The sequence below is a fragment of the Carassius carassius genome, chromosome 24 (genome assembly GCF_963082965.1).
Source record: "Carassius carassius chromosome 24, fCarCar2.1, whole genome shotgun sequence".
NCBI classification, from domain to species: domain Eukaryota; kingdom Metazoa; phylum Chordata; class Actinopteri; order Cypriniformes; family Cyprinidae; genus Carassius; species Carassius carassius.
In genome coordinates this window covers 27,913,468-27,935,772 of record NC_081778.1, presented here as the reverse complement: position 1 = coordinate 27,935,772, position 22,305 = coordinate 27,913,468, and the positions used below count along the sequence as shown (strand labels likewise).

At 34.6% G+C, this 22,305-nt stretch overlaps 1 protein-coding gene across 13 annotated transcripts in view; it reads left to right on the top strand.

The window, feature by feature from the left end:
• The window catches only part of LOC132103362 (regulating synaptic membrane exocytosis protein 2-like), a 171,751-nt gene that overhangs the window by 136,028 nt on the left and 13,418 nt on the right, over positions 1-22,305 (top strand). For 11 of the 13 annotated variants that reach the window (XM_059508415.1, XM_059508411.1, XM_059508413.1 and 8 more), the window contains one exon: positions 9,789-10,033. In XM_059508415.1, the coding sequence (XP_059364398.1) occupies positions 9,789-10,033 (245 nt within the window). Of the gene's footprint in view, positions 1-755; positions 951-9,788; positions 10,034-22,305 lie in introns of those variants that run through there. The other 2 variants (XM_059508421.1, XM_059508409.1) reach the window with 2 other exon arrangements.

The following is a 22,305-nucleotide window of genomic DNA, read 5'->3' as shown; positions in this document are numbered from 1 at the left end:
ATTAATAGTGTACATATTTGGTTAAAATTGATTCCCTATTTTGATTTTCGAAACTTTTTTTTGGTTGGACTGATCGATTGTGCAATCGATTTTCGAACTAAAAGTGACAGCCCTATATAGAATGACACTGAAAACTGCAGTAATGATGATAAAAATTCAACATTCTATCACAGGAATAAATTACATTTTAAAATATATTCAAATAGAAAAACTTTATTTTAAATTGTAATAATATTACACAAAAATATATATATATATATATATATTTTTTTTTTTTTGCATTTTTACATTAAATAATTGAAGCCTTGGTAAGCACAACAGACGTCTTTAAAAAATAGTGTACTGACCTCAAACTTTTGAACGGCAGTGTAATTTTATAGCGTTTGTCTGTTGTCCCATTATTTTTATAATTGGTTCTGTGTCACTGAACACGAAGTTACATTTACTATTAGTAAACAATCACCAGCAACCTAGTGCACTCTCATACAACATACTAGATGTGAATATTTAAGTTCTGCGAGCTGTGCAAAACATTTTGTTCCATCATATGTGCTTCTGTTGTTTTTACTGTTTGCATTGCGTTATTTTGTTGTGTTGTCATTCATTCATTCTTACTTTGCAGTTTACATTCAAGTAGTGTTGACACATATTCTGTGCTTCATTTTTGTTCTGCATGCTGCTTGCACCTCTGCTTCTACTTCTGCAAGCCACACCCACAGCAATGAAGTGCAGGGGCGGAGCCTCTACAGGGAAAGGGAGGAGTCGGTGGGAGAGGCGTTACAGGAAGAACGGGAGGAAGGAGGGTTAGAGGACAGAGGGAGCAAGAGAGGAGGGGGGAGGGCAGGAAAGCTTAGGAAACAGACAGATAGTGTAGACAGAGAGGAGGCAGAGCTGGAGGAGGAGTCTGAAGAGGGTGTGGCCCAGAGGACGGTCTCAGAGACGGACCTCAGGTAAACTATAGCCATGGCAACCAGCTGTATCTTATACCATAACTACAAGACACTCCGCTAGATATAAACATATTACTTATATATGCTGTTCATGCCTAAACAAGGTGCACTTGAATGGTTTTCAGAATTTCCAAGTTTTACCCTTAAAGTGATAGTAATACAAAAAAAAGATAATACAGTATTCAAATTATATTTAACAGATTTTTCAAAAGTACTGTTACTTTTAGTATTTATTTATTTATTTAAAAACTGTTAAATAAAACAATATATTTACTTACATTACATCCAGTGTTATTTTAGTGTCATTGTGGTACTTCTATAATTTTCACTAATATTTGAATTAGTTTTATTATATATATATATATATATATATATATATATATATATATTACAAAAGCAATTGCAACAATAATAATAATAATTATTATTGTTGTTGTTCTTTTTATAGAGCAGATAGATTTATCTATATTTGAATTATATATATATATATATATTTAATATATATATATATTGTTTGTGCACATTTAGGATGAGAACCAATCATAGCATAGTTCAGTACTATCATGCAGAGTTGGGAATAGGGAATTGGACAGTGGTAAAGTTAGGAATTGGGTAATTAAGTCAAGGATATCTTGTTGGAAAAGCTTCCAACTCTAGTCCAGTGAAATGAGTGTATAGATACAGTAGATGGCCAGCCATGGTGACCTGCTCATGATGGATGAATCAGCCATGTTTCAGCTTATGTGTGTTTAGTGTCTGTATGGTATTTTAATATGCTGCGACTAAAATTCAAAGCTTATAGTTGCTTTATTTGAGGTTTATTAAGAACTTGTCATGAAATGCGTTTTATTTTAATGTCTCTAAACCTTCTAATAACCCTTTTGCCCATGTAAAGGCCTCCATTCAGATACAGCTTAATATCCACTTGATCTTATTATACATTTTGACCTTATTTTCACGACAATTAAGCAGTCCCTGATTCTCTTCTTTAGAGTTAGATTTTGTATTTGATATAATTTTGTTTTATACTGAAGCTAACAGCCATTCTCGTTAAAATGAAAACAGTATTTGACACAAATGACACACAATGATTTTTAGAGTTATAATTGTTACAGTAAAATACTGTAATAGCTATGCTGTAAAATGCTTTAAAATTTTTGTTATTTTAGTATTATTGAGATACTATTGTAGTTTATATATATATATATATATATATATATATATATATATATATATATATATATTAGTTTTATAAATTTTGTTGTATATTTTTGTAATTTTTACTAGTTTTTAATTGTAGTTTATTTATATTTTTATATATAGTTTTTGTTCATACATATATATATAAATATATATATACATACATATACATATATATATATATATATATAAACAAAAATGTTTGCAAAAACATTTTAAAATGTTGAAAAAAACAATTTAATTTTCTTAATACCTGTACAAAAGATCATATCTGCTTTCTTTTGATTACTTGATGAAATAAGATTCACCCATATACTGTATGCATCAGGGGTCCATCAGTCTCTTTCTCTCATCACCACATTTGTGATATTTCTGAGCTCATGTTCTTCATCTCTCAGTTTTGACAGAGCTCTTGTCATCTGGGGCTCTGACCGATGCATTAGACTCTGATCAAGTTTGTAATGAGGGAGATCGGAACATGATTTCCTTTGTTAGTAAGTGACTGGAAGCGTACGCAGACCTTTGAAGCGAATCGTTGATCATATTGCGTTAAATGAACATGCGAATGGATGGATTCATATTATGTATAAGGAACAGTGATTTAGCTGAAGAGGCTTTCAGAGGCTTAAGTGTTTGCTTTCAATGGTGATCTTTCTGTCTGTATGTGTTCACTGAGGCATGTTGGATCAGCCAATATGTGCTTTGAGAAAACAGGAAGTGATGTCAGCAGCGATTACAATGAGTCATTAGGTGACTTTTTGCAATGTGTAAGAGGCATGATTTTCGGTGGCAGTTTTCTGTGGGTTAGTTATGCAATCTCATGACTAATATACATGAAACTAGCAAGCGGGAACAAGAAGGAAAACAAAGCCATAAAGAGGTTACTTAGCATTGCCTTACAAGGCATAAAGAGTCAGTGAGGTTTGTGAGTGGCTGCTGAAGCTTGTGTTCACAGCACACAGACGATCATGAGATGTTTCAACTCTTTTATTTTTCATTTCCGTTGGTTTCTGTGGTATTATTAGCCTCTAGTCGGACCATTTCAAATCAGATTTTCAGTGTAAAATGCAGAAGTCCTTTAGAAAATATCCTAAGAAAATGAAGTTTAATTCTCTTTAACTTAACTAAATCCATTAATAACATAATGAATTATTAAAAGTAAAAAATATAATTTTAGACACCTTACAATAAAACACTTTACAATAAGATCCATTAGTTAAAATTAGTTAATGTGCAATGCATTTGTTACAGTATTTATTAATATTTGTTAATATTACTTTTATTACATGGAATAATGAATATGCTTTGATTTAATTTAATAAAGTATATTGTGCTAATAAACAGTAGTTAAAGTGCCACTATTATGCCATTTTTAAGGGTCCTAATATTTTTTTTGTGAGTCTTTACAATAGGAATACACGGATGCAAGGTCAAAAAATGCTTTCGTTTTCTCAAAATATGCATTTAATATCACCCAATTTTCCAGCGATTCTCAAACGATTCGTTCAAAGCAGTTCTAAGCTTCAGTCTCTCTAAAACCCTCCTTTCTGTGAGCCTACTCTGTTCTGATTGGTCAGAGGGCCCAGGGCGGGGTCAAGTTGGTCTACGACCAACATAGAACATAGCCAGGAATTATGCAAATGTGTTACCCAGTGACGTGTAGCCATCACGGAAGTGGGATTCAAATTACTAACAACTCGTTTAGGCTGTAGAGAGTCGATTCTTTATTTTGGGAGACGATAACTTTATTTATTGTGCACTTTCAGCTTTACAACTTTCCTGATCATTTACATTCACATGCAGCTACATTACACACTGCATGAAAGGAAATCTTGGACATGGCATAATATGGGCACTTTAAATAAAGTTACAGAAAAGTGTTACCAAGAGGTCATTGTGGCAGAGTTCAATAGAGATAGAAAAATGGCTTTCAGAGTCAATATATTTTCTTTATATATCTTTGATCACAAGCCTACAGTCCACAGTAATTTGACTTTTTTTGTTCATGCGTTCTGTTGTGCTCGATATAAGCTGTTTTCAAATGCAAATTTGAGTTCTGTTTGATAGACTCTGACTCATTCTGTGCCGCCTGCAGTGGGTAAGTTTGGAGTTGATGAGCCGAGTTGGATGTAGTTGCTGTGGGCATTAGGTGGTACGTGAAATGCTCCTTTGATGGTAGAAAAATTATAGTATTTAAATATGGTCAGAAAGCATAATTAATGTGAAACTGAAGCTGCTCTGATGATGTGATCAGACACTAATGCTGACTTTCTGCTTTGTATCAAATCATCAGCATCTCATTTTTAGAAATGTCAATTAGAGACTGTCTGACTAAGCTTTGAAAGCTCATTCTTAATTTGCAAGATGCTGTAGACACTTTCCGTTTTCAAGCACGAGAAAAAAATAGATGCTGTCGTCTATATCACACTTTCAGTATTTGCCATTTGTGATCGGGACTGGAAGTCGATGATGGGACTAAATTTCATTAGCAACACCAGCAATATCTTCTGTAGCTTCTGAAGGACAGTACTAAATATATATATAGTACTATATATATTTATTTACATCTTCATCCTGTTCAAAAGTTTTAACCCCCACTCTTAAAGTGTTGTGTTTCCCTCTGGCGTTAATATGAGTCAATACTCTAGACTAAAAATGCACAGCACTTACAAATAGTGGATAAAACAGTTCATTTTCAATAAATTTGAACATTTTTATTAGTAACTTATTACCACCTGTCCACTGACAGCGCATATGCACATATAAGGCCTTAAAATACTACCTATGTGGGCAGCTCACATTTTAGAATGGAAGTGAGAACTTTGTTTTTGTGCTATTCCCTTTTTTTATATATATCTCAATATTCATGACCCATGTTTGCTGACATATCTGAGCTTGCAACATTCTCCTTATTTACTAACTTTTAGGAGAGGATGTTAAAATTTGTACTTTATGTTTTGTGTTTGTTCATTTTAAGCAAAGCCAACTTTTTTCCTTCCTATGATTGTAAAATGAAGACCATCATGTCCATCACTTCCACGATGTCAGTTTTCAAAAGCAAAAACAAAAACAAAAAAAATATTAAAATAATTTATTAGTGTGCAGCTCAAGGGCAGATTTTATTTTATTCAGGCTATCAGAGCCCTCGTGTATTTGACATTAAAAAAATATGTATTTATAGTGGTTATGGTTGAATTTCATGCCTTAACTAAATCTGGGGTCCTTAATAAGCTACATTCATTTAGACAGACAATTAACTGAAACGCCAATGACCCATGGCACTGTTTCCAAAGAAACTGATTGTCTGCATCACCACCTCTATATAAATTCAAGGACAGAGATGGTGCCCATATTCTTTGTCTTTTTATCATCATATTTGTTGCATCCCTTCCCACCCTGCACAGTATGTTGTTATGATGCATTCATACAGGTCGCACACTTCAGACATTATGCGAGTTACATTTCATGGTGAAATATGACCTGAAGTTTGTTGCAAATTTGAAGGCATGGTTGCATTTTCTTACAGTTACACGGTGCATAGCTATCATAGCAAGGCGATGCAATGTCATGAACCTGAAAAAAAAAAGATCTTAAAACCATGCACATTCCGTCAAGGAGAGAGGATGTTTTATGCTTACTCTGGTTTTAGCACTTCAGTGGTCCAAATTTTAGGTGTAGAGTGCCTCTAAATCAAGAAAATGGACCTGAGCCACTCCGTGAACACAAAAATATCATGCAGGTTTTGTTTGGTGTAAAGGAACATCGTGGCCTAGATGAAAATTCACTTAGCAAAATCTGCATGAAAAAGGAACAGTCTGTTCAGCTTTGCATGAATAAAAAACATCCCCTGAGAGACATATGCCAAGTGCATTTGCCTGAGGGATGGCCTTATCTGCCAAGACCTCCTGACAGACCATCAGGAGAAGCTTTGGATGGAGACTTTGGCCTTTGGTAGAGAGATGTCCACTTTGGCTGGAGCTGTAATGTCCTTTTGTGACCATCATATGATCCTGGTGTAATCCAGTGGCACATGGTCTCACTGACAGGGATGCTCAGGTGATCGAAGTCAAATTAGATGAGCTGATATTGTCATCAGGAGGTAGTTGGAAAACTATTGCTCTGTTCCAAAACCTAGTGAGCTTCCTTCCTGCTATACTGTTTACATAGGCTTAAAAAAATAGAAGAAGAAATTATTTATTTATTTTTAAGGCAAATGTTGTAAGGCCAAGATTTCAAGGTGCTGATTTCTTCATTTGGAGCTTTACTTCAAAGAATCAAAGCTAATAAGTATTTTATTTTATTTGCAGAGCAGGTAAGGCCAACATTTTAAGATGGTGCTTGAGATATAGTTCAAAGATTCAGAGATTCAAATCAAAGAATGTACATCTTTTTGCTTCTTTGTTTTATTTATCTATATTTTTTTATTTAATGCAGCGCAGGTAAGGTCCATATTTCAATATAATTATGGTAGAGATGAATTTTTTTTCAAACCAATGACCTTTGGCCAGGTTTTCAAACTGCAGATTAGTCCTTGTCCATCCATATAAACCATTAAGTACAACCACAGTTATTAAGTTAAGTTAAGTTGACAACCACATAAGTGTTCTTATTGTCTTTGTGAATTTGTTTGCAATCTATAGTACGGATAATTCCCTCTGTCAATCAGTTGGTGTGACATAATCCAGAGAGACAGATGTATCTTGTCATCACAGCAGCATGAAATATTTTGTAAATTGGCATCCTATGTTAATCTCCATCTGGGTTTTGTGTCGGACACAGCACTTTGAGCCGTTCTCATTACAGTGATGAGAGGAGGGTAATGGCAATCTGAAGCCCTGCGGCGGTGCAACACTTCTCTCCGTGAAATGTGAGAGTCTCATGTGCAGCGCTGCTGGAGGGAGCTGTCTGCATGATAAATATAGCGTCTGGCATCGTCCCGTCCAATCAATCACTCAATGGAATAGTATCTCTTTAGAGCCGTGATTTAACTTTCAGAACATTGTGTTGGGTTGTGATTTTCCCCAGAGACTTGTATCGCTATAATCAGGCCAGAAACATACTCTACACATTTGATTCTGCTCAGTTGTATTGCTCCACATTGATAACAGTAGACCTCAAACTCAAAACAGATTCTACAAAATGCCGTTTTGAGCTGTAGTTTGCTATTGCACCCCTTGTAGCAGCTTTGACAATGTAACACGTGCATGTATTTTGTAATCAACATTTGAATGCATCATTTGAATCCAACAAACCATAATTTTGGAGTATCTTTTCAGTGCTGTTTGCTTAGAACACATTCATGTGTCTATCTCTGCTTCGGTATAAACGATGTATGCGTGTGATGCATAAACTGCAAGCCCAGGTCAGGTGACAATAAGTAAAGCAAGTATATACTTTGTCTTAGATGTTTGCTCAAAATTCCTTGGGAAGAATTAAAGTAAGAAAAAAAAAAAATATATATATATATATATATAAATTAATAAATTAAAGTTTTGTTAAATTAGAAAGAAAAAATAAATAACAGAGGTCTCTGTTTAATCCCACTGCTTTCTCAGAAAAAGAATTGATACATGAAAGAGATTTAATTTGTGATCTATTTGGTGTGATTTCTCAGTGCATTTGACTGGATAAATAGTTCACTACTGTAGCACGTGTAGTGATTTATACTGATACTACAACAGTATTTTCCACTCTTTCTAAAAAAATATATCAGCCCCAAATGTTTTAGGATCTAAGATTACCAGATTACAGACAGATTGATGTATTTGAGCAGGGCTTTTGGACAGAGCTGCCTTTTGAAAAGTCTAATTGTAGTAATTGAAGAACATGTCAGAGCTCATTGATTTCTCTCACATGTTTCTCTGGCTCTAATTGCATTGATGATGAAGAAGAGCAGAACTATGGCTGGATGTGTATCATTTAAAACCATTTATAATCATTAAGATTTCATTAGGATCCTTTGCCCAGGAAGTCATTTGTCTTTTCACTTCACAGTTCACTCACAGCCACGTGAGATACTAATCTTTTTACACGTGTCCTTTTTTTTTCTTCTTTTTCATGCTGATAGATAAATAGAGACCAGCCTGTGTGGTATATAGAGCAGCATGCATTTCAGTGCTGAATAACTGAACTTAACAGATCAAACGCAGTCATTTCACTGAATTTTTCATGCCTGAGATATTGTTCATATTAGTTAGAATGAAATGGGTGAACTGCTGCAAGTTTTTATGTTTTTTTTAGGAACAGTTTACTGGAAGTGTGTGAGCTGTGACTCGCAGTGAGCTGCTAAACAGCATTTTTAGGCAGTATAGGCATGCTCCCATCAATCCCATAACGCATTACCACAAGCTCAAGTTCATTCAAGATGATGGGGAAGCAGAATTTATTTTATCAGGGTGGAAAATTATTGCTTAAATTTTCACAACATTTTAAGTTTTTCTCCTATACCTTTTTGTGCTATGTATTTTACATGCTTATTATTCTTTAAATATACTGCTTTGGTAAATTAGCAACATGCTATGTCAGACTCATGTGTAGCAACATAGCTTCAATAACCATTGTATATTTATTTTCATGTCTATTGTTTTGTTTTTAATGGTCAGTCTTCATATGTTCTAGTGTTGTGTATAAACACTAAATAATGCATTATTTAAAATAAATACTGCATTACTTTTATATTAATATATATATATATATATATATATATATAAAGTATTTTGTTATTTATAATAATTTTATTTAATATTTAATATATAAAGTTTATTGTATTACTTAATAATTGTAAATATTTTATAATAAATTTTTGAAAAGTATCACATGAAAAAACAATAGTCAAACAGTAGTATGCTACATTGTGACATGATTTTATTATTATTATTTATTTATTTTAAATTTTGGTAATCCATTCAAATATAAACGGAGAAGGTGATGTTAAAAATTGCGGCTTTCATTGTGTTGTTGGATACTGCTTTTTTTATTATTATTTTTTTTATTTATTTATTAGTTTTTTTTTTGTGAAAAAAAAAACTAAATATTCTTGAAACAACTACAGATACAATCTCTAAAAACAAGTCTTATGCTTTGTTGCTTCTCAATATCTAAATATCTTTTGCCATTTTAACTGGAAAACTATATAAAATTACTCATTAGAATATACTTTTTTCGGTGTGTGTTCAGTACACTGCAAAATATTTATGAATAGAATAGAAAAGAATAGAATCACAAGCATAAGCACTATTGAGAGAGCTAGCGACGGTTGTTTAACATTGTAGATTGACGCTCTGTTGGTAGTTGTATATACCATGTTCTTTGTTTTACTCCGTTTACTTGTTAGACTACTAAAACTTAACATCTAGAACATCAGGCCTATCCCAAAACTTTCCCGTAAAGCAGCCTAAGCTGATTGGAGGCCTAAACCCTTTAACCTTGGCTTTGACCTTATTCTGACCTGAGGCTCCATTCCCCTTCACCCTCTACTTACCTAACTCTCTACTTTCTCTCTTCCATCATCCATTCATTCATCCATCCATCCATCCATCCATCCATTCATTCATCCATCCCCCATCCATCCTCTACTCTTCCCTTCCACCGCTTCTCCTCCTCTCTTTCTGTCTCTCCTCTTTGGGCCATCACTGACAGTGAATTTACGTCCAAAATGAAAAACAGGCAAATGGGAACGGCGGCCGGGGGCAACATGACCAAGAGCACCAGCATCGGCGGAGACATGTGCAGTCTGGAGAAGACCGACGGCAGCCAGTCGGACACGGCCGTGAGCCTGGTGGGAACCGTTGACAAGAAACGGCGCTCCAGTATCGGCGCCAAGATGGCGGCAGTCGTGGGGTTGAGCCGAAAGAGCCGCAGTGCATCGCAGCTCACCCAGACAGGTAGGAGTCCAATAACATCTGTCCGTTTCATGTTTGTCTCTTAACTAAGCGTCCTTTAGTTTCCTTTTGTTGTCTGTAGGTTCTTCTCAACCCTTTAATGAGTGTACTTTTCTTGTATCAGCTCTAACAAACCTAATAACTTTTGTTAAAACAGCCTGTTTCTCAAAAGTGTAAATTGGGTCGGAGCAAGACCGAGGACCACCGAAATTATTGAGACCCTCTGTTTCACACCATTCTTTCTTTCTGTTGTCATTTCTCTAAAGTGACAACTGTTTGCAGCTTTTAATTTCAGTCGAGTGTGCAATTAATTAATAACCAGCTGGTTAAAATCCGGAACATTCTGTGCTGTTGCATTATGATTGTTTCATTTGCCATAAATTAACATGGAATTACTGTGATTTTTGGACATTTACTGTGGTATATGTCATGTTTTTGGACATTTATCATTGCGATACTATGGTATTCTTTGACTACATCTAATTTAGTACTATGATATCAAAATACCATGATATTACTATATCACATGTCCAAAAGCATGGTATTTTATCAAAGTAATACCAAGTCTTCTTGTCGATGATGTGCATAAAGTTTGAATATTTTTGTTGCATTATGATTGTTTTATTTGAAATGGCAGGTTGCTGGATGGTTTTTGTTTGGTATCTGATTTAAAGTCCTCATTAATATTTCAATGCAGTTAGGATGGTTGAAGCTCTGGGCTGGTACTTTATAGGTTCGAACCCTGGAAGGAGCCATCAATGAAGCATCACTGTTGCCCTCTTGATGATTTTTATTCTCAGGTGCTGCAGTCTGAAGCGTATCTCACAGCCATCAGATGGTAATACCATGGTACTTTTGATATATATACCATGGTGCTGAATTGTATTTATGTGGCACTCCAAAGCAGAAAGCACATCCATAAAAAACATGGCACATTTTGGTACTTTATTCTTGGTAAGTTTACTCTATTCTCATTGTATGCGAAATTGTATCGCCTTGTTTTTTGGACATGTACTGTGGAAATACTATGGTACAGTATACTTTAAAGTACCTTTTTGTACAATGTAAATTCCATGCTTTATGAATATATATCATATTCAGTATCACATTCAGTATTACTATAGTACATGTCCAGAAAAACATATTTTTTCAAACATTTACAGTACCATGTTGTTACTGTACCGGTTTTTATGGACATTTACTTTGGAATTAACTCTGGTATTCTGTGATATTATGATAAATATTATGCTACATACACAAGATGGTTTACGCAACTGGTCAAAGTATTTTTGTTCTAAATCAATATTAGGAAATGTGATACATTTAGTCATCAGTGTTGCATTAAATTGACGACAAGTGACGGTTTAAAATGTTACAAAAGATTTCAATTTTTAAAAAATGCTCTTCTTTTGAACTTTCTGTTCATCATAGCATCCCAGAGGGAAAAAATATATAATAATATATAAATATATTTTAATCTATTAATTTTGGCCTTGGTGAGTATAAGAGGCTTCTTTTAAAAAGATTTTAAAAAAATCATAATGACCTCAAACTTTTGGACAGCAGTTGTAGTAGTTTGGATTACCATTTAAATAACATGTAATATAATAAAAATTCAGTAACATGGTATTGGACATTATAGCATTGACATCTAATACCACCATTGTACCATGGTATCACCACACAGACATTTTTTTAAATGGAATCCATTATTAATTCAGTGCAAATATTTTGGCAGTACACAGCAGTTCTAAGACACCTTCTTAGTTCCTTTATAGATTACTGATTTCTGCTTCGCATCATTTCTCCTAAGAATGTGTTTTCTCCCATATTCAGTCTTTCCAGAGTTTCCATGGTTTGCTGTACTTAAGGAGCGTGAGTGTATTCTCTAGTGTGGTCATGTTTATCTCATCTGTTGGAGTCAATGGGCAGCTGATAAAAACACTCTTTTAAAAATTTCAGTCTGTTTATCCTGAGGTCAGTGGATTTCTATGCCCACGCTCATCCTCTAGTCACCTCATTGGCTGCCACCGGCTGGCTCAGGTCTGAATGGTGGCGTGCAGGTAGATCACATGCCCAAAGAAATGAGCACAGCCCATCAGACGGCTCGTGCTCAGCCTGCACATGGCAGTGTGTTTTTAATAAGTTGGGCTGGTTGCCAGGGACCGTAGCACTCTGTCATATCTCGTGGGGTGTGTTTGTCTGTAATGTCTTTAAGCCTCCTTCCATTAACAGTGTTTTGCTTGCAAATAAAAAACAAAAAGAGTACAAAACACAGTTGTTTTGTTGTTGTCATTGTCGTTGGAAGAAATTTGGCAGCATAGTATTATTTTTGCTGTTGCATTTTCTTGCATTAGAGTTGTTCTCGTCTTATATATGGTATAATGCTATGGTCATATATTATATATATTTAAAATTGTGAATTAATTTTTTGCAGAAAATCGAAATATTGCAAAAATAATTTGTGCCTAAAGCAGTACTTCCATCCAGTGTTCAAGAGAACAAAAATTGTGAATTCAGGGAAATTGACAAAAATAAATAGAGAAATGGATGTTGTATTCACTGAGTAAAGTCACTTTTTTATTATTATTTTTAATTATTAAATGAAATGTATTGTTTGTTAGCAATTTTGCCAGATTTAGTATTCATTAGTATCATTAATATGAATTGACTTTTTTCTAATATCAGTTTTCATTATTTTTAATAATTTCAACTTAATTTATTTCATTTAGTTGCAAAGGCAACATTTCTCCGATACATTTTGATTTTCATCTAGTTTGTATATTTTATTTCATTTCAGTTTTATTGCAATTCATGAAAACAATTTTTCCTATTTAATTAACAATGATAATGCTGCGCCAGAGCAGCATTTGAGATGCTGCATGTGCAATTATATTTGAACTTTTATAATTCAGCTTTTGTTTTTATTTTAATTTTAGTTTTAATAATTTTAGTACTATAAACATACAGTATATATTGATATTCATATCTTGTTTGCATCTATAATTTTTTAAGTATTATGTCATGTAATTTACATAAGAATGAAGTTCATGCTTATAATATCTAACAAATACTAGAAACAAAACAGACCAGATAGATTTTCTTCTGTTTGGAGAAAAATTTGAAACAAAGTCGACAGTAGGAATTCCAACCAAACGTGTGAGAAATGGATGTTGGTTTTGAGGTCCGGTGTGCTGTTTTATTTGGTGCTTTAGAGAGCCGTCTGCTCAGTGTCACGCTCAATACAGTGGCACGCTTTCACAGACTACAGGAAATTGGGTCTGGCTGAGATGTGCAGCTCTGAACAATAACACCACCTCACGAGATGTGAATCATAGAGCGTATCAATTTTTCAGGAAGAGCTTTTAGGTGGCGTGCGCATGCAGGCGTTTGAAATCCCTGGCCTTTTTCTCAAAGCCGAGTCCGACTCTGCTGCCTGCTCCACTTTGTTGTGCTTAATTCAGAAAGCCTGACAGAGGGCATATTGCACAGATACATGTTTCCAAAAGAGGTTATTCCAGGCCTTTACGGAGTAAAACGATGGTTTTGTGTGTTTGAAATGTGCATACACACACTGGACTGAAGATGTCTTGAGACTGTTGTCTTCTACGTCTATTTCACTTCTTTTTCACTATGAAGACTTATTTTATGGTGCATGCAGATTTAGACACACTGTAGAAAATGCATGTGTGCATCTTTATCTGGAGTTATGCTATTTTTGCTATTGCTCATAGTTTTATAATGCATTCAGGTTTGCAGGGGCATTATTTATTTATATTTGTATTATTTTATTATGAGGAGCACCATGGTCAGTCTGTGTTACTTTGAACACAAGATTACTTGAAAAGAAATGAAGACTTACAGTATATTCAGCAAGGATGCTGTAAATTGATTGAAAAAGGCACCAATTTATTTGTAAGAATCTTCAAATTTCAAATAATTTTTAACTTTCCATTCATATGAGAATCATGAGAAATCCTGTCAAGAAACCTACATCATGTTTTCCACAAAAATCTTAAGCAGCACAACAGTTAGCACATTTTAGCACAGAGCATTGTAGCGTCATTGCTGTTAATATTTTAGTTTATGTCCATTTTATATTTACATGAAATAATTTGCCTTCATATTCCAGGTTAAATTACTGTATCTCAGCACTGTGAGTGTCCATAAGAGACCGCTGGAGTCCTGTGGACCTCTCTAATTAATCTTTGATGACAAGTTCTGCAGGAGAGAGCTTCATGGAGCTGAAGCCTCGCAGTTTTATTCATGACCAAGCTGAATCATCGCTCTGATTTATGGTGCACGATTGTTCATCTCGGCGTTTAGGAGGCCTGAATTCTCTTGTAACTATACTCAGTGCTCCATGGAGAACCATCTTGCATCTAACCTCTGCTGATCTTCCCCTGCCTCCAGATCTGTGTCAGCAAAGAGGCCAGAGCTGCAAGTGCAGATGAAAACACCTGATGTTCGGTGCTGTCTGCTGATTTTTATATGCTCAATCTGACAAAACACAGTACACAAGATTGGATTGGTTTAGATATGGCTCTTTTAAGACTCAAAAGGTCTTAGAGCTGATAATTCTTATTTTGCTCAAAAAATTTTATCACGATTATCGTCATTTATATTGCATCAGAATTATTACACTTTTACATAAGTACTAATCAAGAGAATGCCAATTTGCATTTAAATAAACATACTTTTTTACATGAAATCTAGTACAAGAAGAAAATTCTCTCAAAGGATAAACCTCTGAAGTCTCTGGTATTAACTCCAACAATTGCAAATTAAGTTTATTATTATTATTATTAAAACAACAGCATAAAACAGTGTAAACATCTGTGTGATGCGTATTTCTTGAATATTTATCATTTCATGCATGCGCATGCACAGTTTTGACACAGATGCATTTTGGAAAGCCTATAGGCAAATTGCTAAAGAGTCAGGTAAAAAAAATACTTAAAATATTTATTGTACAATTATGTAAGTACAAATGATGTTTTTTTTTTTTGTTATTTGCACCTCAGTGTGCGAATATTCACTACAAATAGTCATGCAAAAAAAAAAAAGAAATTATTTGTTTTGCATAAAAATATGCCTCTAGAAATAAAAATATGTGGGTCAAATTAGCCACTAACATAATAGAAATAACACTAGAAATAGAAAGGGAAATGAAAATGAAAGCTTATGGAAGCTTGTTATCAGTGCAAGATAATGCAAATGTAAAAAAAATAAATAAATGAATACATAACCAGGCAAATATCGCAGATGATTATGCTTGCTGACAGATGCTAATTGAGAGAAGCATCAATCATGATCACAATTAAAATCCTATTTATCATGCAGATCTAGCTCTTAGTTGTGTTTCATTTAAATAAATCAACTTTCAGATATTCTCCTTGAGAAAGCTGTTTTCAGTAAGAGTGCAAAAGTATAACATTATTGAGGACGGGTTAGCTCAGATCATTTGGTTTTGTGAGATTTTGTTGGAGTTGAACACATTGAAATCTTACTTTTGATTGCCAGCAGTTTTTTGCTAAATTTGAGTAGCAGATTTGAAAAATCTCCATTTTGCACTGACCCACTGCTGAAACAATTGAGATATTGAGAGTCTCACAGTTTTCTTTCCTGTAGGAAGATACTAAAGATCCCACATCCAAAGCTGATGGAGCATCTCTTTCTCTTTCTCTCTCATTGCAGATCTATAATAGATTTTCAAAAATCCCACAGGCACCTAATGCATCCTGGGAAAGTTGAAACGGCTGGTGTGCCCATCAGTGTAATCGATGTAATCTCATCCGTGTGCCCTCAGCCTTCAGTCTTGGAGCCATTTGAGCTTCCACGATTCTCATGGAGGGCTCATATGCTACAGGAGCGAGACCCATCCGAATGTGTTTCCCGGACAAGGAAGCGGTTTTTCACTCTAGTTGCCATTGAGGCTAGCGCACGCTACAGAATCTCTTTTTGTGTTTTTAAGTATACTGCAATCCTATTGTTGCTTACCTAAATTGCACACTTAAAAGTTCTTTATTGGCATTGATTGTTCCATTGAGAACATTTTGCTACAAAAACACCCTGTTGGATCCTTTACTTTTAGGATTGTAAAGTGTTGAGAATTTCTGATTCAAAAAAGGTTTTTGCTCTGAAAAGTAGCAAGGTAGCACAACATTTTTGTAATGTGTAGAGAGCAGCAGGTTTCCATATTACTGCATGTGTTGGGCTGAAAGGGATTCAGGAGGCGTTAGCTTTTCACTGTTTCTAAATACACACACATGCACGTTTAAAAATACTTTCTTTCAATTACTGCTTGCCTCTTGTAGATCTTTTTATAGATGGTTTTCAATGCTGCATGTTTTTCTGAGGATTAATGCTGTGTTCATTTGTTAACGATGTGGTTTGGGAAATGAGTAGTCTGGAAAAATTGTGTGCCAACTTGAAAAGCTTCATCGAGTGGCTCTTAAAAAAAATTTCCCCAGTCCATTTCCGGAGAATTCAGTTTGAGGCAGAGCAGAAAGGACATCAGATGAGTAGACAGCGTGCACTGGGCACGGGCAGATGGCAGGTAATGCACCATCACAGGGGACGGACTCGTCTTGTTGGACTGCTTGTTTAACTGAACCAGATTAGGAGCAGATACATGCTACTCTATTCCCATTAATACAGAACACTTCGGCGTCACATTTTTTAAAAGCATTTAGTTACTTTAGAGGCACATTTTTGTGTCCTGACAGAAATGGTTAAACTATTATCTGAGATAAAATTAAACTAATGTGAATGCTCGCAAAATCCTTGTATCTGCCCTTAAAATGTTGAGTTCTGTTTTTTTTTTTAGTATTATTTTATTTGTGGTTTAAATTTATTATTTATAAGATAACATTTTCCCTAGAAACATGCTAGTGACATGGTAATCATGTTAGCAACATGCTAACAACACGATAAGGATGCTAGAAAAATGCTAGCAACATGCTAGAGACATGCTAGTGTTCCTACTCTGTTCCAAACGTCAGTTTCAACAATTTAAATGTAAATTTTCGAGCTTTTCGAAGCTATTTCAAACCATCAGACAGTGCTTTCTCAAGCCAACTTCAAAGTTTGTCTGTACTTTATTTAGCTAGTTTTATTTATATAATACACTGGGAGCTAGCAGACCTTTGGCTCACATGGAAAGTTGTCGTTTCGCAAGTGTGTTTACAAGTTATAATAAACATGAGTTTAAACAGACAAAGGGCTCCAGACAGTTAAGTTTCAGCCTGTAACGTTTGGAGCTCGTCGCAGTAAAGGTCACTCTCAGCTTGACATGGTCAGAACTTTTCAGACTGACCTGACAGAACAGAATATGAAACCCATCCTCTGGTAAAACAAACATTCTGTACTGATCATGAACATCACGTGAACTCCTTCTTTCCACACTTCAGAAACTTGTCTGCATATAATCATATATCTCTGCCCTTGACAGATGCTAAAGCTTCTGGATATCATTTTGGATGTTAAATACTTGGTTCTATCTTCGTGAAATATGCAAAGAAAAGATTTGTCAGTAAATAATTAAAATTAAAATTAAATAAAATGTATGTATTTAGCGGACGCTTGTATCCAAAGCAACCTACAGTGCATTCAGGCTAACATTTTTTACCTATGTGCTCCCTGGGAATCAAACCCACAACCTTGCGTTGCTAACGCAATGCTCTTTATTTTATTCGATCTTTTATGGTCTCTTTATGTATTTGTTAGCTTTTTACTATTTTTTATTTTTATAGTAGTATTTTAATTATTTGTTGACATACATAAGTCTCTACTAATGAGAACAGACCATAATATCACTGCAACATACTTATATTTTTGGCTATATTTTCCCGAATACTCTGGTATTTTGGTACTCATGCTCTCATTTATTGACAAGAATCCGGCTACATGATAAAGAAAATGGTCTAATAAAGTAAATTGTCCTAAATTGTTGTTAACTAGATAAGACATTTATTAATCTCACAAGTTAATAATTTTGATTTTGCAGAAGGCATGTATGGTGAAATGCAGCTGTAGAAAGTAGCACACAAGTATCTTCCACTGTGACAGACCTGGTTAACAGACACAGAGCAAGTCACATTCTCTGTAGCCATGGTGATCTGCAGCTTTCCCTCTGATCTGATTTTCCACGACCCCCTCTCATCCCCTCACTAGATCTTATGCAAATGAACGGCTCTCAGAAGGTGGAATGTAACCCAGCCGCCTTCCGTCGATCCTGGAAACGAGCAAAGCTATGTGAAGATGAAGCGGTAATTCATCTTATTCTGAGCTCTGATCTCAGCGCTGTGCTTTGGCTTGACGAGGATGTAATTGGCCTCAGTGGGGTTTTGTGAGTATGTGTGGCCATAGATAAGCCGGCTCAGTTCTCTTGTAGATCTTGTCTGGTGGACTCATTGGATACGCACAATGATCTCTTCTGCGGACATCATGTTCAGCAAACCCTAAATTTAGTGTTTGGAGAAGGAAAGTTTTATTCAGACGCGTCCTCTGTCTTTGAGAAGTTCTTATAGCGATTTAATAAATGAACAAAAAATATATATATTTATACATTTTTTTATAGGGGCCACTGTTTGAGTTGTATGTAGTGAGATTTATTTTGCACAAAAAAAAAATGAAGATCGTGTTAAACTCATTTGTCTAGGATAACACAAAGTTGCAAAAACGTATTTCCATTGCGCTAGAATAACGGTGTTGTTATTGTTAACTAAAACTATTTAAAAATGTTTTTGCTGACTGAAATAAAGCTCAAATTAAATATAAAGATTTGATATGAAATATAGAAAATATAAAAAAGTATGTTTTCAAAATAAATTTAAGCTGAAGTAATAAAATTGCTAAAGCTAAAATAAAACCAAGTAAAGAAAAACATCTAATAAAAATTTCAAAAGCATGTAAAATGACTTAAATATAAAACTGAAAATATAAAAATAAAAGCTAATTCAAAATATAATACTGTAATAGTAGCTAAACTCAAAACTTAGTCTAAAAAGACAATATATTAAGTATGTACAGTATTGGTTTCTTTTTTTTTCTACAGCCCATGAATTTTACATACTGCATAAAATATTTTAGAGCATCAAAAAAGCCTGTGTAACTATAAGGATCAGAGGGCGGGAAATTATCATAAAAAGCTAAACTGTGTTTGGTATATAAAATAAAAAATATGATATAGCCAATTTAAATGAATACTAGCACATTTGGACTAGAAAGGAGTATAAGAAGTGCCTGTCATTGGAAAAACCCATGCCATAATTAACGATGAGACAGTGCCTTCTCATAGGATTAGATCACACAGTCTTATGAATAATTACGAGACGCTGCAGACTTATCATTTAGTTCAAACCAAGACGAACAAATCAGAATAACTAGCATAGTGTTGTGTTCTAGTGCTTCGTGACCCCTTAAAGAACCCTTACCATGGTAATACAGTTTTACCAGGGAGGAAAGAAATTATTTGAGATTTCCAGGTCACAAACAATCACAGAAAACATTCAAGTAATCAAAAAAAAAAATGTGTTGAATTTTCTCTCTATTCACAAAGCATGTGCTATTTTGGCTTTTGTAGGTCAGGTCAATGATGATCATCATGGGTTTATCACTGATCATTGGTTGTAAAGATAAAGATAATACACATCCTCCAGGGTGTCACCATGGTGACAGAGATGATCAGATGCTGCACTGCTGTATGAACCAGATACAATGTTGGCTTAATTATGGTCTGACTGTGCTTTATTAAATGAGACATTCGGTGTACTTTGCTTTTGCTGTTTTAGCCTCTGCCATTTACACATTCCTTTTTTTAAGAAATATAAGATACATTATGTTGAAACACCACATGTTGTTGTATTTTGTGCAGTTATGAAGTCCACTTATAATGTTATTCAAGGCATCTTGTACCCAAAAATTTAATTTTTCATAAAGATTTTCTGCCCTCTCTCCTTGTTGCTTAATTTTAAACTGACAGTTTACCTTTAAAGAAATAGTTCACCCAAAAATGAAAATGTGCTTAACTTTGCGCACCTTCAGCCCAACAAAGATTGATCATAAAAGATCATAAAAGAGAATGGGTGCCATCAGAATGAGAGTTTGAACAGCTGATAAAAACACATTACAATAAAACACAAGTAATCCTCACCAGTCCAATCCTCTCCTGATTCAGATGAGGCAACCTTTCACTGGCGAAAGCAATATTATGGATAGAGGACTTGTTTGAAGTTAAAAACTTTTCAATAATGAATTCGTTTCTAACAAACATGCAGCTTTTCACTTTACAAGACAGTCATTGATGGACTGGACTCGTGTGGATCACTTGTGGATTATTGTGATTTTTCTTTTTTTTTATCAGTTGTTTGGACTCTCATTCTGACGGCACCCATTCACTGCAGAGGTGTACAAATAATGTAATGCTACATTTCTCCAAATCTGTTCTGGTGAAGAAACAAACTCACCTACATCTTATGGACTGTGAATTATTTCTTCAAGGATTATGACTGACTAACCTCTAACCTTTCATATGTTCATACTGTCATTCATCAATACAGATTATGTTGCTAAAAACTGAAATGCCTTGATATGTAAATGTGTGAGGTCGTATGTTAATGTGCTACTGAAATCAGCTACATTTCCGACAATGGTCTTGGTGGATTGTTGAAAAGTAGCTAATTTGATTAATTAGTTAATATAGCATTAGATTTTTAGTTTTGTTAAGAATTGACCTAGTCAAGTCAGTTTTATTCTATTACACCAAAGAGGTCTTATTATGACTAATTGCATTTGGAAACTGAATATTTTAGTAATATGTGTTCATATTTTCTGCTTGTGTTACATCATCTCTAAAATCTTGTTGGCTGCTGCTTTCTCCGTTTTCTTTTGATGCTACTGGCAAAGAACTTCACTACAGTCAGTCTTTGTTTATTGGGTCTGCTGTCCTTGAGTGAACGTCTCATGAATGTCTCTGTGTTCAAAGACTCAGCCATAGATGGACTTTCGTATTTCAAAAACAAGCTCATGAGAAAAAGTCCAGTGATCCTGTTCCTCATCTGACACTTGAGTTACTAAGCAGTTGAAGGGGAAAAACCAAACTATCTTCAGCTCTCCTTTTTCCTCAGTTCTGATGATGACTATGTGTAGACAATATTGTTTTGAATCTCAGCCCTGCAGAATGGATCTTTTTACACATGCATGTTGTTTTCCTGTACATGATGACTATCTGCTTTAAAACAAATATCTTGATCAGAGTCTCAGTTATTGTTTCTGCCAGGGGTCCTGGAGGGCCGGTGTCCTGCATAGTTTAGCTCCAATCTTACTCAAACACAGCTGAACCAGCTAATCAAGCTCTTACTAGGTCTACTTGAAACTTCCAGGCAAGTGTGTTGAAGAAAGACAGAGTTAAAATCTGCAGGACAACAGGCCTCCAGGGCCGAGTTTGCTGACCCCTGGTTTATGCAGACATTCAGTCAGCTGCACAGATGCCAGTTCTATCAATCTGAGCCGTTAGTAAAGCACCAAAGAGTTTATTCTGTGCACACACTGACAGAGGAAGTGGTTGTCACTCCATCTGAATCACCCGTCTCTTTATTAGGTTTTTAAATATTTTGATTTTTAAAGGTGAATCTTGTGAAAACTGTCAAGAAATGCCTGGCTATATTTCGCATCCCAGACCTGCAACTTGTGAAAACCTACGACAAAGTGCAGGATTATTTTTCCTGTTAATTATTTCCATCATATTTCACATCAAAATCAAAACGTTTTCTTTCTTCTTTTTTTTGACTTGATTTAAATGACAACTAAGTGGATTTTCACCTGAAGTTTCATTATAACGTATATAAAAGGTATTGTATAAAGTATTATTCTATGATTCTTATTATTTATTTAAGAACATTTGTAAAGTGTAATTGAAATAACATATCATGATGGTATTTGCTGTACTGAATTTAGTTTATGTTGATAAAAACAACAATTATTATTATTATTACTATTATTATTCACATTATGGTAATTAGAGTTTGGGGGATGTTTAATGGTCATGCAAATACTGTCATAAAACAGCCATGACTTTCTCAATGCAAAACATTTTATTTATATGTATTTATTTATTTATTGTGGTTCAGTATGACCCAAACCTTTCCTTGATTTTTAATGCACACACAGTCGATGATGATCAGTGACGATATTCTGCATCATTTTTGCAGATTTCCAATTCTGCAGTGCTTTCTGAAGAGTTCATGTGCTAATGACTTTTACATCCTCTGATG